Source organism: Trachinotus anak, unplaced genomic scaffold, assembly GCF_046630095.1.
Source record: "Trachinotus anak isolate AG129_WGS33_773 ecotype Australia unplaced genomic scaffold, CSIRO_AGI_Tana_v1 ptg000024l, whole genome shotgun sequence".
Taxonomy (NCBI): Eukaryota; Metazoa; Chordata; class Actinopteri; order Carangiformes; family Carangidae; genus Trachinotus; species Trachinotus anak.
The window spans coordinates 5,414,848-5,431,088 of NW_027273875.1; the positions used below are offsets into that span (position 1 = coordinate 5,414,848).

At 42.2% G+C, this 16,241-nt stretch overlaps 1 protein-coding gene across 1 annotated transcript; it reads left to right on the forward strand.

Moving 5' to 3' along the window:
• The first annotated feature begins 1,288 nt into the window (after positions 1-1,288).
• On the forward strand, positions 1,289-14,862 carry slc43a2b (solute carrier family 43 member 2b). Its single transcript, XM_071460208.1, has 14 exons — positions 1,289-1,376; positions 2,342-2,677; positions 5,492-5,783; positions 5,898-5,953; positions 6,053-6,129; positions 8,830-8,922; positions 9,768-9,901; positions 10,458-10,654; positions 10,772-10,915; positions 11,698-11,818; positions 12,007-12,139; positions 12,741-12,814; positions 12,928-13,051; positions 13,132-14,862. Exons 2-14 carry the CDS (start codon positions 2,518-2,520, stop codon positions 13,291-13,293), a joined length of 1,767 nt encoding a protein of 588 aa, XP_071316309.1. The 5' UTR covers positions 1,289-1,376; positions 2,342-2,517; the 3' UTR covers positions 13,294-14,862.
• The last annotated feature ends 1,379 nt before the right edge of the window (positions 14,863-16,241 follow it).

Consider the following 16,241-nt stretch of genomic DNA (forward strand, 5'->3'; position numbering starts at 1 on the left):
TACAGTAGAGACAGTAAAGAAGCACAACTAAACTTAAGCTCCATCTGCCAACTGCTTTAGTCCATGCAGGAGGTTTTATTTACAGAAACTGACTGTAAAAACAGACAGCAGTCGAAGAATAACTGTTGATCAGGCTTCTCCTGTATAATCTCAGAAGCGTGGAGAACACAAGATGTGTCTGAATTCACTCATCTGTTCACTCATTCTCTTCTCCCTATATAAAAGACAGCAAGTAGTGAACAGTAAATTATGATTTTGGAAACGTATCTTCAATTTGCACAATCGCAGACAGGTATAACATAGTATATAGTATAGGATAACATGATAGTTGGCATTGTGGGACACAGTGCACAATTCAACTTGCCGTTACTGATAACTTTAAGGATGGCTCTACATGTCAGAATGCAGAGTGTGGGGGGGGGGGGTCAGATCATACAGATTATTATATTTTGTTTTATATTGTCAAAATACATTCCCGTCTAAAGCTCCGTAGCTTTGTTGACGACACTTTGGTTCAGATGCTTAATTATAAACGGAAATGCCAATTGAAACCAGGTAAAGAGTAACCTATCCGATGCATGAATTTCCCCCTAAACCAAATGGGGCAGATTATTGATCATGCAAATTTGGCCTGACGTGAACGCAGCATTTGGGGATTAAACCCATTCATTAGGATTTATGAGCGACCAGAAATCCCCCGATTCAAGCATCTGGTTGAGTGAACTCTGCGGAGGCTCAGATCAGCCAACTGCTGCCCTCAGCCTGCGTGTAGCTCCAGCCTCAGCAGATCGCACTCCGGTAAACATTAAACGCAGCACAGTAAACATCAGTAAACATCTTACGCAACAGCTGAAACAGAGGAGTCACCAGTCGCTCCAGCCTGCCTCCTGCTCTCTATCAGCGCCTCTTATTGATCCCGACGGCTGTTGATAGCAACCTTATCTGCAAAAGTCCATTATGTTTTCAGCCAGACTTTGTTTGGCTTGATTAATCCTTTCCACTCACCCAGTTAAAGCGCTTCCCATTCCTATTCCCCACAGTGACCCTGACTGCATCACACTGTCATTCCTATTCACACAGATAAAGAAAAGTGTACAGTTGCTCTATGCAATTAAAGTACATCTTACAAAAAAATGTCGTCTATAGTCCTTTAAACTGACTGTGCCTGCATCATTATTGAAGTATCAAAGTGCTGGGCCTGCCTGTTGTTCAGTGTCGGTTGGCTGAGGTGCAGACAACAGACAGCCCTTGGTCAATAGGGGGCGCCATGTGAAGGCAGCCAAAGTATATAAACCTGGTTTTTCCACAGATAACTGGTCATTTGAAGCTGACTGGAGTACATCTGGAAGTGTGAAGCTGGATGGTGCTGCCTAAAGGTAAAGAAGTTTGGAATTCGCCTGTGCAGGTTGTGTATCTGTAATTTGTTTTACATGGTGGAAAACTGAGTGAATACTGGGAATAGGTTTGTTTTGTTTTATTTTTATTAAATGAAACAGCACATACACAGAAACGGGCTTGCCTTGATTTTAATATGTTCACTTGCTTGTTTATTTTCTGTGAGATCTGCAGCTAACTCGGCAACCACTTTCATCAAACTGGTTGAACAGATTGTGTGTGGGTGCATGTGCAGTACTGTGTGTGTGTGTGTGTGTGTGTGTGTGTGTGTGTGAGCTCTGATTTGTTAATTGTTTGCCTGGCAGCTCCTTTATGTTTTGGATGGACCACAGTAATTGCAGAGGAAAGTTGCGGTTGGATGAGCCTGAGAGGACATTTTAGGGGGTTCGTAGGAAAGAAGAGGGGAGTCCGTGGGGGGAGACAAGGGGCAACGGGGTGAGGGGGCAGTGAGAGAGCCCCACTTTTCTCTCTGAGTCCAGTTTGGACCAGTTTGCCTTTTTCCACCAAACAGCAGCAACTCTGTGACAGGATGCTTCTTCAGTTATTAGTGCCTATAATGTGATGTAAGATCTTTGTCTCAGCAGCAGAGTGATGTCATGATCTTTGTACTAGCAGGAGGGTTAATCATTCACCATCTCTTGTTACCATTAGGTAGATCACTTATTTCACACAAATGCCATTACCTCTCCTCTGTGTCTAATTAGACAGGAGATTTTCAGTCAATCAAAAAACAGAGCACGTGTTTAATTATTCACAGATATCAGACTTTTTTTTTATTTTTTTTTTTACTTTTTTCATACAGTACAACTTATCTTCACTTAGGTTCAAAGTTAAGTGATTTTATCTTGTGATCTTATAAAAAACTGGACCAAGCTGCCCTTCGGTGACTTCAGTGATAGGCTAACTATAAAACCTCCCCCTTCCTCTTGTGCCTTCCTCTTCACAGATAAGTAATCGGTGATCCTTCATCCTGAGTGTCAGTCAGGGAAGATCTCTCTCTGCGCTTCCAGCTTCTTCCCTCTCTGGTGCTCTCTCTCTCTCTCGCGCGCGCGCTTTCTTTCTCCCTCTCTTTCTCCATCTGCCTCTTCGCTCTCCTCTGCCTTCAGTTTCTTTCCCTCAACCATGGCTCCGACCCTGGCCACAGCGTTCGCCAGGCGCTGGTGGATGGCAGTGACCGCTATCATTGAGAATCTGCTCTTCTCCGCTGTGCTGCTGGGATGGGGGTCGCTCCTCATCATGCTCAAGTCAGAGGGCTTCTACTCTTATCTGTGCAACGAGGAGGGTGAGTCACAACTGTTGTGTTTCTGTTGACGAAGCAATTATGGATTAACAGTCTTCATTTTTCTGTCACCTGTTCCATTATATATATATCTCCACAACCTTTGCCTTGAGCATCTGTCTTCATAAGGGTTATGGTGCAGAACTTCATGTAAGGATTGAGGGAAATGGGTATCGTAACAGTCAGGAAGTGAGATTTAGGGTGAAGGAGGGAGCAAGCTTTTATTTAAGAGATGAAACTCAAAACTGCTCCCCTCTTCCCTCTTCTATTCTCTGGGAAGAATAAGTGTTTTCTGTGAGGAGGACAGGAGCTGTATTTTTTAGGGACCCAGGAGATTAAACCTGATAAGTTAAATTAAGGAGAGAGCAGGGTTTTGCAGTTAGGCAAAGTGGCCCAAAAGTGAAAGACTAAAAGGCTCCAGTGTCTTATAAACTTAACAGAGTATCTCATTCTACTTCTCCCCCTGGAGTTTTTTAATTTACAGTGACTCCAGCTAAAGTGGCAGCAGAGGCAGCTGATAAACCAATGACGGACTAGATCAGCTACTTCTCTTTTTCTCCTTGTGCAAAGTAAGGCAAGCGCTTTGTGTTTTTAAGTCCAAAGGTGGAACTGATGCACACAATAGCCCCAGTCAGGTCGTTTTAGAAGAGAGTGATCACAAGGGAAAGACAGAGAGGAATCAGGCCAGACTTATCCTTTGGACCTGAGGTGACACTGTGTCGTGCCCCATGTCCCTGACTGCGGTGAGCACTTCTGAGTCCAAAGACACTAGACTATTGGCTGGATTCAGTTTTTCTCCCTCGCTAGTAGCCACCCCGTCTAGTAGCCACCCTGAGTTTACATAATTGATTTATCTAGCTGGTGATTTGTAGGAAATATTTCCAGCTTGATATTTAGGGTCATTCAGCATCACTGGTAACATCTTCGAAAATTCAGCCATAAACCTTCTATCACGCAATGCATTTACTACCATTTTATAGGATATTAAATGATGATGATGCTGTGCACAGGAACACCCCCAGCACTGAAGTAACAGGTGAGCATCCACGACTGTAGGTGACTTCCTGGAGCACTGCCACAGTCGTCTTATCTTGTGCTGATGATATAAGAGGGAGAGGACAGCAGTACCAGCTCAGCTCTTTTCAAGCACGTGACATGTGATAGAGGGACTGAGAGATCCACAGTGGGATTATATTACTGGTAATATGGAAGCTTAAAGTCCACTGATAAAGGGCAGGGAGGACACTGATATGAAAGTGATGAACAGTAGAAATCAGACAAATGGGGGGGGTCAAGATAACAATGTCGCGGTGCGGTTTGGGATTTTGTGCTGATGCAGCAGAGATATGAGGGGAATGTTTAAAGCTGGGTTTTATATGGGCACTGCCTCACTGTAGATAAGTTGATCAAATGGCTTTTTTTTTTTAACACTTGTTGCACATTTTTTTTAACGCACATTTTCAGTTACTTTTAAACAGAGTTAAACAAAGCATACACTCCCTAGAATTTATACTGAGCATTACACATTTCAGGACACATGTGGCTGCACAGGATCGAATGAAATTTCATCGAATGGAAGTGTCAGCGCAAACAAGACTGGTGCACTTTTTCTGTTTTCCTCAGTCCTTCAAACACAGTAACTGTTCCTTCAATAACCACACTTCTCTATTCACCTTCACCATCTCACCAACTACATCTTTCAACACTCTATTGATCACCTTTGGCTGTTGCTACTACTTATCAGTTAGAGGTTACTGTAAGGCCAGTAAGAAGCACGTGCAAGGCTGAGCTTCTGATTCTTCTAGTCTGCTTTTGAAATCTTGGATTCATTCCTGCTTTTTTTATTTAATAGGTTCCCACACAGAGCCGCAGACACCCACACATTTCCCCGCTACTTAACAAGAGTGCATTTGCAGATAATGTGACCGCTAAGCTTGGTGCCAATCGCTTAATGCCATTCTTTATTGTGTCAGTGGATGAGAAAACATAATGTGTGTTTTCTTTGAACAGTCAAGCTATTCATTTTGCATCGTCCTGCCCAATCAACTCTTCCTGCAGCACTCACCAAACAACACCAAATATGTGCATGTGCAGACACCTTGCCAACCAGCTGTCCCCTTCAGCCTCGCTCCACAGTGTGTAACAAAGTGTATGATCTGGTTTGCTGAGGAAGCCTTTGGCACTTTGTTAAGAAGCATGCCACGGTGTTTCACACAAGGATGCCACACACATACTTGCCTCCTATGACTAGAAAGGCACCACAGAGGTCGCTGTGACGGAGTGTAATCCAGAAAACATCAGCACATGACCAATAGGTTTCCGTACTGCTGCTCCCCTCACTTCCTCACTGGACTTAACCTGAACTTTTGTACTTCTCACATTATCTCCTTGCAGGTGCTGATGATAATGAGAAGTTTATTGCCAGTCCCAGCTTATGACGTTACTAATAAAATCCAAACAGTGTCTCAGTAAAAGCAGGTCTCCACATATTAAATATCATATCACATTAAAGTCTTTTTTTTCCTCAGCCCCTGCCCCTGATTTGATGTTATATGGGTTTTTCCAGACACCTAATTCTACATGTGATCAGTGCAATAAAGTGAATAAGCAGAACCGCCAACTTCAAATTTCATCCGTATGACAAGAAGCCACAGCTCCCTATGGCAAACCATCTATAGGCGCACACAGCTGAACTCAACCTTCCACACTTTGTGGATGGAGTTTTTGTTTATCAGTATGATCACATGAGACTATTTTGTCAAACTCCAAAATGTTTCTCCCATCTAATCTCCTGCCTACTTTCTTAATGTTCCGTAGGTAACAGCTCCAGCTATAATCTTTCCCAAACTGAGGCGACACAGACACCCGATGAGTATGAATACTATGAAAGTGAGGGTGCCGTGGTTGGTCTGGGGGACGGAGTGGAGATGAGACCTCTTGTCCCTATGGATGGGCCCCTGAGGATGAACGGCTGGCTGGTCTGTAAAGAACAGGATGAGATGCTGAACCTGGCGTTCACAGTGGGCTCCTTCCTGCTCTCAGCCATCACGCTGCCGCTGGGGATCGTCATGGATAAATATGGGCCTCGCAAGCTGCGTCTGCTGGGCAGGTAAGCAAGGAAGAGAAGAAATTATCCAGACTAAGTATGATGTCGTTTATGGAAAGACCTGTTTAAGTAAATAATTAATTAGAAGTGTTTGACGCGATGCTCATCTGTTTTCAGCACATGCTTTGGATTGTCCTGTCTGCTCATTGCTTATGGAGCCTACCAACCAAATGGTAAGCGTGCCTGAAGGCTACACGTGTGCCTTTTTAAATGTTATTTGTATAGTAGTTTGGTTCTTGACAGACTTGTGACCTAATGTGTGTCATTTGCAGAACTCTCTGTCCTTATCTTCATTGCCCTGACTTTCAATGGCTTTGGGGGCATGTGCATGACCTTCACCTCTCTCACAGTAAGTGAATGCGCAATGATGTGTGCTTTGCATCCCACAACCCCACACCCCGACCTTTGCCTCCCCATATTATAATTTCTATCTTCATAGTATCTTTGTGCCAGTGCTGGTGCTGTTTGCAGGCTCCTTGTCTGCCCCCCCCCCCCCCCCCCCCCCCCCCCCCCCCCCTGGCATTCCATGCTGTCTCCTGTTGTTGTTTTTTTTGTGTTTTTTTTTTTTGGCTCCTTACGCTGGTCTCTGTGTTCCTGTGGACAAATTAGGCTCAGCTTAGCAGGGACTGATTAGAGAGAGAGGAAGAAAGGGAAAGTAACGCACTGGTTCATTATCACTTTCCACTGTGCTTATTGTTGTGCTTCAGCAGGAACATCATAGCCGGCACATGCACAAATAGTTACTAATCACATTAATTAATATTCGGAAACAAATGCACTCAGGATCTCAGAGGGGATCAGTGAGGGAGAAGAGTACGGCTACTGCTCTAATTTGCATTCATATTCACATTGTGTAGTAAGTTAAAAGAAAACGAAAGAATAACAATCATTAAGACCCCTCAGTTAGAATCAAATTCATGTTTTGCCCTTTGGTGTTCAAGTTGTGTTTACAGGAGAATTAAAAGAGGACATTCCTGTAACATTTTCAGACTCATGATGGACCGTATAAATATATATATATGTATATATACATATTCTGGCCTACATTACCCACAATGCAACTGACAGCTCAGTTGGACAGTCAGGTGTGTTCTACTTTACTATTAGCTATGCTAATTTCATTTTAACAACCCACCTTTGACTCATTTCATTACATGAATCAGGTACCAATCTAATACTTACTGCTTCCAACTTGTACTTAAATGAAGACTATGTTAAACAAGACAGTAATAAGTGGACATTCTAGAGGAAACTTCAGTTCTTTTTCCAGTACTGTGGCCTGTAGGTGCCCAACAGAAATACTTAGAGTTTACATTTTTTCTCCTTTTGTCTAAAATGCCCAAATCTTACTCCCCTGTTCTCTTGGTTTCATCCATTGTATCAGTTGGAACTAGTAAGTATTTTAATGGTTCATGACACATATAACATTGACACCGTAAAGTGCAGGCCCCCTCAGACCTGTCAACTTTGATAGAGCAGAACCACACATACACAGAGACAGAAAAACAAGTGGGAATTCATAGAGTTCACAGGGTCAATCCCTCGCCATTCCTTTGCATTTTTTCCCTGCTGTTCGTCATCCTCCTGTTTTTTTCCCTTGCCATCACTTCAGCCCACAGTGACACATACAGGAGTCCAGGGTTGTACCATGGTGATGCTTTTCACAAGAGAGGGGCTCTGCACCAGTAAATCTCCCAGTAAAACACTCTATTTCTATACCACCACAGGCTTTGTCTTTCGCCGCCTATAGTATTTGTTGCGTCCACCTAAATTCCTTATTAGTTGTTGCCACATGGCCTTAATGTCAGTGTGGTAGTAAAACCATGATTTAGGGCTTTGTTTTCTCCTTTCCTGCAGCCTGTAGCCCACAGGAAGCCGTCAGGGTCTGTGCATGAAGCTGTGTTTTCCCCTTTCATCCCCCATCACAACCTGACATACTGTACTTGAAAGCTTCAGTGTTGGGTTAATAATTAGACTCTGCATTGCTCCTTGACTCCTTGATCATGACTCCACCTCAGACCTACAGGCATTCATTCTCAGCTGAGGGGTGTTGGGTAACACTCAGCTGCCCTCAGCAGCCACCCCTGGCTCCCTGCCAATGTCAGCTGTGTGTTCACCTTTCCAGCAGCTCCTAATGTATCTGTAATGTTTAAAGATCCATTGGAGCAGTTCAATTCAGTTCAGTTCAAGAACTCCTGATAGAATTACTGGGAAATACTGTAACTGGGGTGCTTCAGTGTGCATACTTTCTCACTTTAGCAAACACAGACACAAACACATACCTCTTCCTCAGCTTCTTATGCAATTGAATGTGCTTGTTGTTGTTCAGTCTCTTGCAAACAGAGCAGCTTGTGAATGCCTTTGTATTTGGGTATTTTGTCACCCGCTGTCCCTGTTGTATCTCCCAGCTCTCTCTTCTCTTTCCACGAAGCATGTAAAAGACAGAGATAGTGCTCTCAGTGCTCAACTCCCAATCACCTTATATCTTCAGTGCATCTCTCCTGTCCTCGAATGTCACCTCACCTCAGTCGCCCTCTCTGATTGTTTCAGCTGTATAGAATTCATCAGCACTGCGTCTGTGTCCCGTGTTGGACAGCTGTGTGTGTTATGTGACGGTGTTTTATATCACACAGTGTTCCATGTCACTTTGTGGTGTTATTATTTTCTCTGATGTTCTTTCTGTACAGCCATGTCTGCATGCTAATTGGTTCCCACTGTCCCCTCTGACCCTTGTATCAGTAGGCACAGTCCTCACACTGTCCCAAATCTGTCCCTGGCCTCAAGCTTAGAGCAGCTACAGTGTAGCTGAGACCACTGTGATCTTGGCAGTGGATGCTTCAACCTTTATACTCATATTTACAATAAAAAAACACTTGTTAAAATGCATATTTACACAAAAGCCTATCTCTGGCTCAGAAAGGAATACCAAGGACAGGTCGTGATGATGTGATAATCTGAAGTCTTAATTTGTCTCTCTCTCTCTCTCTCTCTCTCTCTCTCTCTCTCTCTCTCTCTCTCTCTCCCTCTCTCTCTCTCTCTGTCTCTCTAGCTGCCTACCATGTTTGGGGACCTCCGCTCTACTTTCATCGCCCTGATGATCGGCTCATATGCTTCATCTGCTGTCACCTTTCCTGGTGTCAAGGTAACAATCACTGAATCACTGACTCAATGTATGTTAAGATATGTTTTTCACCCCTCCTATAAATGTCATCCAGTCTTGAATTTACAAAATAATGTAAAGAAATAATATATATATATATTTTTGTCATTCCAAACTGCAATCTAATTGAATTAACCTAAATAACAGTTAGAATTAGGACGATTATATCCTCTAAATGATCATAATAATAACACTACTAGTGAAATTGTTCATCTTTATATTTGTTTATTGTAAATATGGGTGCAGGGAGGTGGAGAGAGAATCTGCAACCATAAAAACCAATGCAACCATAGAAATGCGACAAAAAAAACAATTACACTTATTGGATGTGAAAAGGCAGCCGGATGAACTGATAAGAAAAACAAGTTCTAACATTTACCATCATGACCATCATGATATTAACATATGTGTTATTGTATTATTCATACAATATCAATATTTCATTTTCATTTGAATATCGCGGTTATCGTCAGTTTGGTATACTGCTAAAAAAGAGTGGTGTCAGCAGAACTGGTGAAGGAAAGATTTCCATTTTAACAGACTAATGCCCTGCTTCTATTTTAACTGTTAGTCTCTGTTTTACATAAATCTCTACTTAAATGCAGTTCAAGAAGTGACATAAAATGTTCATCCTTGTATAAAGCCTGAGTATTGTCAGACAGAACTTATTTATCTAGGTATTTTCCACACATTGTGTCTGCTGCTGTGTAATTTGATTGAGATATGGATCCGTAAGCAGATTTAAAAGATTGAAAGGCTTTCTGATTTCTTATATTAGTTGTCTCCTCTGTATTTTGCATTTATTGGTTATGCTTTGATGTGCGCAGGTGATCTATGACCTTGGCATATCTTTCATCACTATTCTGGTGGTGTGGGCTGCGTGTGCTGGACTGGTCTTCCTGAACTGCTTCTTCAACTGGCCACTGGAACCATTCCCAGGACCAGAGGACATGGACTACACGTAAGTACTGCAGATACACACTAATCATATGTAGCGGCCTATTTTGTCTATCCTGTCTATCTATTCTATCTTTGATTGTATCTGTTACTCCAAGCTAACATTTTCATTCTAAGGGAGCCTTTCCCACAGATGTAACAGTTTGCATTGCATGGATACAGTGATTATTGATAATACAGTGGATAATACAGTTTTATTTTGTTTTTTGTTTTTTTGACCTTAAAGTGTTTCTGAAACAAAATAAGCTGGACTAATCCAGTAATAGCTGTCCCATGCATGTTCTAAAGTGTACAATGTAGTCATCACCATTGTCACTATTTGACAAATAATTATGTAATATGTGCAAGAATGTGCAGAGTAATGTGGCCGGGTTAAAGTCTATTTGCTGATGATCACACTTAAAAATGCATTTTTGACCGGCTTGACCAGCAGAAAACCTTTCCAGTAGACTGATTCACCATTTTCTATTTATGATGATTCCAACTAACCCACCGTGACCCCCACCCTCCACCCCCGTCCACTTATCCATTTGTCCACTATTCGTCCACTTCTTTCTCAGTGTCAAGATCAAGTTCAGCTGGCTGGGCTTTGACCACAAAATCACAGGGAAGCAGTTCTACAGCCAAGTGACCACGGTGGGCCGTCGTCTCAGTGTGGGCAACAGCCTGAAGCAGAAGGAGCTGGCTACTAAGGACGGTCACAAGCTCTGCCTCTCCACCATGGACCTGGAAATGGAGTGCAGGCCACAAGAAGAGTGTAAGAGCGCAGAATTCAAAAGCTCCTGATGTGAATTTGCTGGGATTTAAGTAAAAGTTGATCCTGTGTTTTTGTGCCTCTCATTCTAATGCATTTACTCCTCTCTCTCGTCTGCAGCCCAGTCATTCTTGAAAACTATCACCACCCCAATCTTCCTGCTCAGCCTGGTCACCATGTGTGTCACCCAGCTTCGTCTTTTGTTCTACATGGGGGCCATGAACAGCGTCCTGGAGTCTCTCAGTGATGGAGACCTCAACACAGGTCGGTTTTTCTACATTTATGTGTGTGATTTTCTTTTTTTCTTTTTTTTTCATGATCTAGAATATGACACGTTATATGATTCATGACTGAAAAGCTGAACTTACTTGCTTTTATTGAATTTTCAGTGGAGAGAATGGAAGTTGGTAAGACTGAAAGCCTATAGTCGTATCAGTAGTTTACTGAACCATTAGACTGTTTAATGTCAAGCACATACAATCAGACTTTAACCTCTAGTGTCACAAAGGTCTGTCATCACAATCTAATAATGCACAACCACTACTTACTGTGAAACTGTCATAGCTAGTTGTGTTGTGTTATTATTTCACCTTGGCTGCTCTTGTCAATATCCCAGTCCTTCAGATGGTATTCAGCTTTAATCTGAAACCACCAGGTACCATTTGGTTGTACTCATTAACTAACTTTGCCCCTCAGCACCAGCCATGAATGCACTTCACATGAGCACTTCTCATTTATCATTAGTCCCAAGATCATAAATCCCCCTCACAATGGCATCATATTGACTTTTGAACAGCCGTTTTCTGTATCCAGTTGTTTCACTCTGTGCGGCTCTAGCAGCTAAGACTAATCATTAACTCTACCATCATAGTCATTAACCAGGTAGAAAACAGTCCCAAAGGCTCAACCTCTGTGTTCTTTTTATTCTTCTTTCTAATCCTTCCCCTTTCTTACCTTTTCCCAAATTTCTAAAATTCATTCAATAACACCCTCTATTTATTTTTTATTTTTTTTACAACCTTTTATCCTCATTCTCTCTTTCTCAGTGAGTCTGTACACCTCCATCTTTGGCGTGCTGCAGCTGCTTTGCCTGATGACCACTCCTGTGATTGGTCAGATCATGGACTGGAAGATGAAGGACGAGGTGGAAAAGGAACCCTGCAGCAAGTGAGTCAAGCCTGAGTAATCCCTTACAGTGAAGGGTAAACCCTCTGCCATAACCTCTTTCCATTTATACACCCAGGCATTAATATTTACTCTATTTGCCAGTGTGATGAATAGAGCCAAGAAATCAGTCTTTATTGTGAAACAGAGTTATGATGTGCCTGATAATTTGACCTCTCTTTTTTCATAAGTGGGGAGACAAAGAAAAAGCCCAGAGACAAAAAGGCTCAGAAGGTGACCAATGCCTTGCGGGCTTTCATCCTCACAAACGTCCTTTTAGTAGGATTTGGGATCACCTGCCTAGTGCCCAACCTCCCCCTGCAGGTGAGTGGTGCGCTTCGGCCCTCCGAGATGTGCACACAGGCCTTTAAAGGGCTTCAAGGATACAGCTGTCTAGCTAGAAAAGTTATCAGTGTCTCTTTGTGGCCTTTGGAGTTTTTCTTTAAAAAAGTTACTGATTAGCCTCTTTTTACAGGCTGTTGGCAGCAGAGACAGGCAGTTATGTAAAAGTCAACATGGTTCACATCATCACTACATGTAATTACATATAATCTGTGATAATGTGTAAACCTCATTTCACTCAAGTTTAATAAAGTATCTATCTATCTATGTATCAGAATAACTCATATCTGTCTGTTAAATACCAGGCTACATTCAGGAGCAGCTAACTTAGCTCAGCATGGAGTGGATACCGATTAAGCAAACAAATACAGCATGTTAATTGGTGCTGGGAGGCAGATTCTGTTACTTTTGGATAGAGCCAGGCTAGTAGCTGGACAAACATGGGAGCGATATTAGTGATCGTCTTCTCATCCGACTCTCTGCCATGACAGCCGAAAGTCCCAAAATGCTGAACAATTCTGTTAAGGCTCTCACCTGAATGATTATGAATATTGATTTCCTCAACTTTTATCTTTTATCTCAGATTGTGTCATTTGTCCTACACACTGTGGTGAGAGGATTCATTCACTCTGCTGTTGGTGGCCTCTATGCTGCTGTGTAAGTCTCAAAGTACCACTAAGCTCACACACACGCATTTATCACCCTCTTCTTCTTTATGTGCACGCATCTTAAAAAGTGACAGACTAAATTTACTTCTCCTTTCTCTCCAGGTATCCTTCCTCCCAGTTTGGCAGTCTAACAGGCATGCAGTCTCTGGTCAGTGCTGTGTTTGCTCTGCTGCAGCAACCCCTATTTCTGGCTATGATGGGACCCCTGGGGGGAGACCCATTCTGGGTATGCATACACACACACTCAAACACACTCTCGTGCAGATTAAACCCTCGGGCATTTCTAATTCTAGTGTTTTCCTCCAGGTCAATATTGGACTCTTTGGTCTCAGTATGCTTGGCTTCCTGCTGCCTCTCTACCTGATCTGCTACAGACGGACGCTCTACAAAGAGCAACAGCAAAAGATGGATGATGCTAAGATCTATATCAAAATTAACGGCTCCGACATCCCCGAGGCCTTCGTCTAGAGAAGAGTATAATGAAGAAAGACAAAGAACAGCAAGTTAAGAAGATTTCTTTCTGTGAAACATTGGCAGTCCACTGATACATGCACACATACACATCTAAAAGGACAACTGCAATCTTAAATATCACGTTTATCCACCGATTACGCACACGCACAAACAGCCACCTTCTTTTTCCAAAATCCCACAAAGATAAACTGATGCTGCGGTTGTCACGGAAACGAGTCCATTGGAGAGCGGCTGAGGAGAAAAGTGAAACGTGGAGAGGAAAAAAAAAAGAAGAACAAGAGAGAGGAAAGACTGTGAAAGGAAAGAGGCATCAGCCCTCTGCATCCCCCCAAATCCTCTGACTTCTCTTTTTATTCCCTCCTGTCTGAGCGGCACATTAGTGCAGCTCCATTCCACATAAGACTCTTTGAAAGTCCCTATATGAGCAGAAAAAAGGAAAAGGGAAAGCTTGTTTAGCCTACGAATTTCCACCTGTGAAACCAGCGAGACTGCAAAAACGTCTCACAAATACCAACCTTATTAGTGAGTGATTCCATTGTTTTCTTTTGTGTTTATTATGCTGACTTTAAATCATGCTGATTGTAAATCCCAGAACACGGTGCTACCTGTCTATTCATCTGCTGGACTTTCTGACAGAGGGTGTAAGGTAAGTGTGCACTAAATGGCATTAATGAGTGACACGGAGGAGAGACGAGCCTTATTGCTGATGATGAGCGAGAAGAAAAGACAGTCATGATGACTAATTATGAGGCTCTTTTCTGTTTTGTTTTTTTTTTTCATTTTTTTGGTTAGTTTTGTTTTTTTATAACGCTAACATCTTAATACAGTATAAAACTACTGTAGAATAAACTGTAGCAATGGATGAATGTCGGTGCTTTATATGGCTGTATTCTGTAAGGGGGGGCGTCAAACAAACTGCAGTATGTTTTGCTAAAAGCAAAACATTCACATATGTTTAGATTATTTATTTTATTTCGTGCTTTCTTTAGTTTCCTTTTGATACTTTAAGTTTGCCTGAGGTTCCCTTTGAATATACCTTCGTATAAAAGAGGTGATTTGTTCATTAGTCAGCATGTTCTACTGAACTTTATACACATAGCTATAGCTGATAATGCTCTCCCCTTTGAAATACATGCTAATACAACTTACATATGCATGTAGATGTACATCGGCATGTCTCCGTAAAACCATCATCATTCAGATGTCGTAGCTTAAAGTCAGTATTTCATTCAGTTTGTCTTCTTACTGTTGAGAGAAATGCAGCACTTTATTCCGCCTTTTAAATATCCCACACATCAGCTCATTTCAGCACTTCTCTCCTGATGCCTCTCTTTAAGTCCCATTTTAATTTTGAGCGCCCACTTCATTCACCTGTGTATTTATTTTCATTTTACACTCACTTTTCCATCATAAATTTCATGGTGTATTTAAATTTTGCTGCGCTGGCAACTACACACATGTTGTATCGTGTGTTGTTTGCATGGAGCTCTTTCCTCTATCGTTGAACGTAATGCAGAGATATTTGTTATACAGGTTAATAAAAATGTGTTGAATCTCTTTAAATGTTTTCCCGTGTTCACGTTGTTCTCACTGCTCGCCAGGCTGCAATACACGTAGGTCTCTGTATTATTTCAGAAAAGGTGTTCAGAAAATTGCACTTGAGGGAGTTTTAGGTTGTTCTGAAACCAAACAGCAGAGGTCAGTGTTAGCAGCATGTGTTTGAGAGGCCCTGCCACCTATGCCAGATGAAGAAGTGCAAGTCGTTTAGGCCTAATTGCAACTGCATTATAGTTATACTCTGCTGATTATTTGATAAACAAACATCAGGGTTTGAAATACACTGGCAAATAACAGAAACACACTCCCCAAGCAACTGCAAAATTACACATGCTTTCTGATGCTGATTGGCACTGATTTTTGTTTCCACGCGGTTCTGTATAACTGGCACAGCTTTCTTGCATAAAATGCGTTATATTTGTCCAGAAAAAACTCACATTCAAAAATGCTAATCCGCTTTAACAACAGTGTTTAAGAACTGATTGTCTCCTCGCTCCAGTCCCCCAGGAAGCTTGTTTGGAGGTGAGATTAGGACTAATTCTGAACAGTGTTTTAACACCAGATGTTCCCACCACACGTTCTCACTGAAGGCTTGGTTTTAGCAGGTCTGTCTGCACACTGCTCTGCCATCTGATACTACACTCCAGCAGATGGTTATCACTTGACACCTCAGCCTCTCTCTTCACCTGAGCAGAGCTCTGACCGAGAGAACGTCACTCACATCAGGGACAGCGGCTCCCGGTGCCGCTGGAGGAGCAACTGTTTGATGGCTGGCTGAGCTCCTGTGGTTTGTCCAGGGACACAGTTCAAAGCGGCAGCACGAGACCACTGCCTCTTTGAGGTGATTCTAAATTCAGTGTAAAGCAAGTACACAGTAGTTTGCTCTGTCTGGCTTTATCAGATCATGGAAATCATAACCATGCAAATTAAACTTAATATTGCACAAAATCTTTATTTATTTAATCATACCCAGCTAACCTCCTATTGACATATACAATCACTCTAAATGTTAACTTATCTTTAGTGGGAACTATAATGGATAACTGCTGGATGACATTAAATCTGTGACTTAAGTCACTGGCAACCTTTTATGTGTTGTTAACAATGCAGCTGCACACAGATAGATAGATAGATAGATAGATAGATAGATAGATAGATAGATAGATAGATAGATAGATAGATAGATAGATAGATAGATGGATAGATAGATACCCTGCACTTACTACACAGTACTACATTTATCAGAGGTGGTGGAAGCGGCCCTTCAGATGAGAAGGCAGAGGGATGATAAGCGGATGTTGGCAGACGGATACAGATGCGCTATAAATACAGCGGCAGTGCGCTGTTACATAATTTTAGACACACACGCACACGCAATCACATCC

Coding starts and splice junctions, on each gene's coding strand:
- slc43a2b (XM_071460208.1), top strand. CDS start 2,518: ATGGCTCCGACCCTGGCCACAGCGTTCGCCAGGCGCTGGTGGATGGCA. Junction 9,902..10,457: donor CCAGAGGACATGGACTACAC/GTAAGTACTGCA, acceptor CTTCTTTCTCAG/TGTCAAGATCAAGTTCAGCT. Junction 12,140..12,740: donor TGCCCAACCTCCCCCTGCAG/GTGAGTGGTGCG, acceptor CTTTTATCTCAG/ATTGTGTCATTTGTCCTACA.